At 34.7% G+C, this 2,588-nt stretch overlaps 1 protein-coding gene across 2 annotated transcripts in view; it reads left to right on the top strand.

The window, feature by feature from the left end:
- LOC136024952 (insulin-degrading enzyme-like) overlaps positions 1 to 256 on the top strand; it is a 234,273-nt gene extending 234,017 nt beyond the window's left edge. For both annotated transcript variants that reach the window (XM_065700546.1, XM_065700547.1), the window contains exon 14: positions 94 to 256. In XM_065700546.1, the coding sequence (XP_065556618.1) occupies positions 94 to 198 (105 nt within the window). In that variant the 3' untranslated portion in view covers positions 199 to 256. The remainder of the gene's footprint in view (positions 1 to 93) is intronic.
- The last annotated feature ends 2,332 nt before the right edge of the window (positions 257 to 2,588 follow it).

Below are 2,588 nucleotides of genomic sequence, written 5' to 3'. Positions count from 1 at the left end.
GTTTCAGGTTGGATTTTTTTTTCAAGTTCTGCTCTTGAGGATTCAGGATTTGATGTCCAAGCTCTAGGTTTCTATATATTTTTCTTATTTTAGGGAACAGTGATTGAGGATTTGGCAAAGTTCAAGAGTTCAAAAGCCCTCTACCCATTGCCTGTTCCTCATGTAACCCTGAAGAGTCATACCGTTTCGAAGTTATGAAACTAGATTGTTATAGTAGAACCTAGAACTAATTAAACACTTTATGACAATTTAAAAAGCTTTTGACCGTTTTGGAATAACTTATCTATGTTGAATTAGCAAAATATAAGATTTTTAATAAAATAACAGGATAAAGCCCCTGAAAACGGAATAAATGTCATATAATAATTAATTAAAACAAGCCATCTATCAACTAGCTGCAAAATAAGGACCAGACCATGAAATGGCTCAATCTTTGGAATTGCTGATTCAGACAGTATGATACTTTGAACCGATGTTCGTCATCCATCTATAGCAGCAAAACCCTGAAACTTTGCTTGTCCTTTTACGATGGGTGGCATTGACCCCCCTGGAAACTATTAACCCCCTGCAGAAAATACCCTACTGTCTCTTCTTGGAATGCTGTTTGCGATGCTCCTGCTAACACGTGCAACAAGTTCCCTGCATGCTTTGCGTTGCCCCTAACAAACCGAAAATCTAGCTTGAATGTTTTTTCCCTAACCCAGTCAAATCACCAACTTCACAGAGTATGCAGCCTAGGTACATGCAAATTGTTCAATTGATTTTAGAATAAATAATCCATAGGATTAATTTTATGGATACCATGCCGTTTTATCAGACATGATCAAATATACCGAATATTTTTTTAGGCAGGGGTAGGTTTTCCAACTTTATCATGTTAATAAAAGCTCTTCAAATACTAGAATTTCTTTCAAAATCACTTTAGGAGTACAAATCTATTTTTTTGTTCAATATAGAAAATTCAGTTTTCTGAAAATATCTCATTTTGCAGAGGTACCGTAGTTGGAGAAATCAGATGGTTTGAGGATTTCCAGAGCGGTTTTGATACCCAACTGTTTTTCAAATTTTCTTCCAAGATCCAAAGGCTCATTTTCAAGTCGATGGCAGTTGAATCCATCTTTACCGACCATTCTCTTGGAAATAATGATTTCCTCAAAAATGAGGGAAATTCCTCATCTAACCCTACACTGATATTACAGTAGGGTTGAAGTAGAGTTCTTCGTATTGTCCAGTGGAAGAGAGTCTTATGAGTCTATGACTTCGTTGAGTCCGCTGAGAGAAAAAAAGGAAGAAAAACATTATTTCGGTAGACAAGTCCGCAAAAAAAAAAAAAAAACACCTGCTCATGAGGATGAATGACTTCCCTCCAGCTCTCAGTCTCGTGAAGGGTGAATCCTTCTAATGAGCCGTAGTTACTTAAAATACCAATAAGATGAATATTCTTTTTTTGCATATGGTAATATCTTTGTGTGATTGGATACTATTGACACGGATCTTTCTTGGCTTGTAATGAGGTACCATGCACTATTTGAGAAAATGATTGAAATCATGCACCATAATTGCATTGCTATTTTAATACATTTTTGAAAACTAAGTATTTACAAATCAAAGCAATAAATTACTGTCCCAGTTTAGTTTTCTTGTTCGGTTGAACAATAGAACTCTTTATTATGAAAATTTTAGTATTCCTTGAGAAAGCCATTCAACTTCATTTATCGTCGAAAACAACCTTAATTTAATTCAATTCCAGTTTAGTTACAATGATATAATGTCGAAAATTAATTGGAGATTCAACGTCTTCAGCTTTAAGACTTTCAAAAAAAAATATTTGGACCTTCATGTTCACCTCTTCAACATTCTGTAAAATTGTAAGGGAGCTTTGACTGCCATGGTTGCACGGTCCTGAAAAAAAAAACAAAAAATCAATCAATGGAGTTAGCCAAAAAGACCTTGTTATAAGTTGCAAATTACCACTAGCAGACACCTTCAAAGGATTTTTTTCTGGGTGGGGGTAATAATAAAAACATTTACAATTTTATTATAGTATATGTACCCACTGAAAGTACTCAGAAATTCAGGAAAAATTTAGGATTTTGAGTGGCTTGGCCTCGGCAATTCCTCTGCAAAAGTCCCTTTTTAGATCTTCCCCCTGTCTAAGGAAACATCTGATTGATTATGCGGATTTTCATGATTGGAAAAATTTTTTTTTGGGGAGGTTGATTCAGACCACTTTTGGAGAACAGAGGGACAGATTCCAGAAAGTTATCATTTTTTAAAGTAATTTTTCAGGAATAGAGGAAAAGCCGCAATTAGAAAAAAACTTAGGAGGGTGTTTCAAAACCTTAAACTCCCCTAACTCCCTCTTCAAAGCAAAGAACTTTCGCAAAATGTCTTTGCAAGGTCTTCAAGCCTTACAATTAAAGAATAACTTAAAACGTACCAAACTTAAAACGAACATATATTAACATAAGTAATAGAAGGGTATGGGAGACAATCAGAGTCGAAATTGAAGTAGATCTAAAAGAAAAGAAACAAAAAACCAAGTCATCCTTAAGCTAGGAAAATCTAAAGTCCGTTTATTCTTATTC

The sequence above is a fragment of the Artemia franciscana genome, chromosome 3 (assembly GCF_032884065.1).
Source record: "Artemia franciscana chromosome 3, ASM3288406v1, whole genome shotgun sequence".
Lineage (NCBI taxonomy): Eukaryota > Metazoa > Arthropoda > Branchiopoda > Anostraca > Artemiidae > Artemia > Artemia franciscana.
This window is presented reverse-complemented; position numbering and strand designations above follow the sequence as displayed.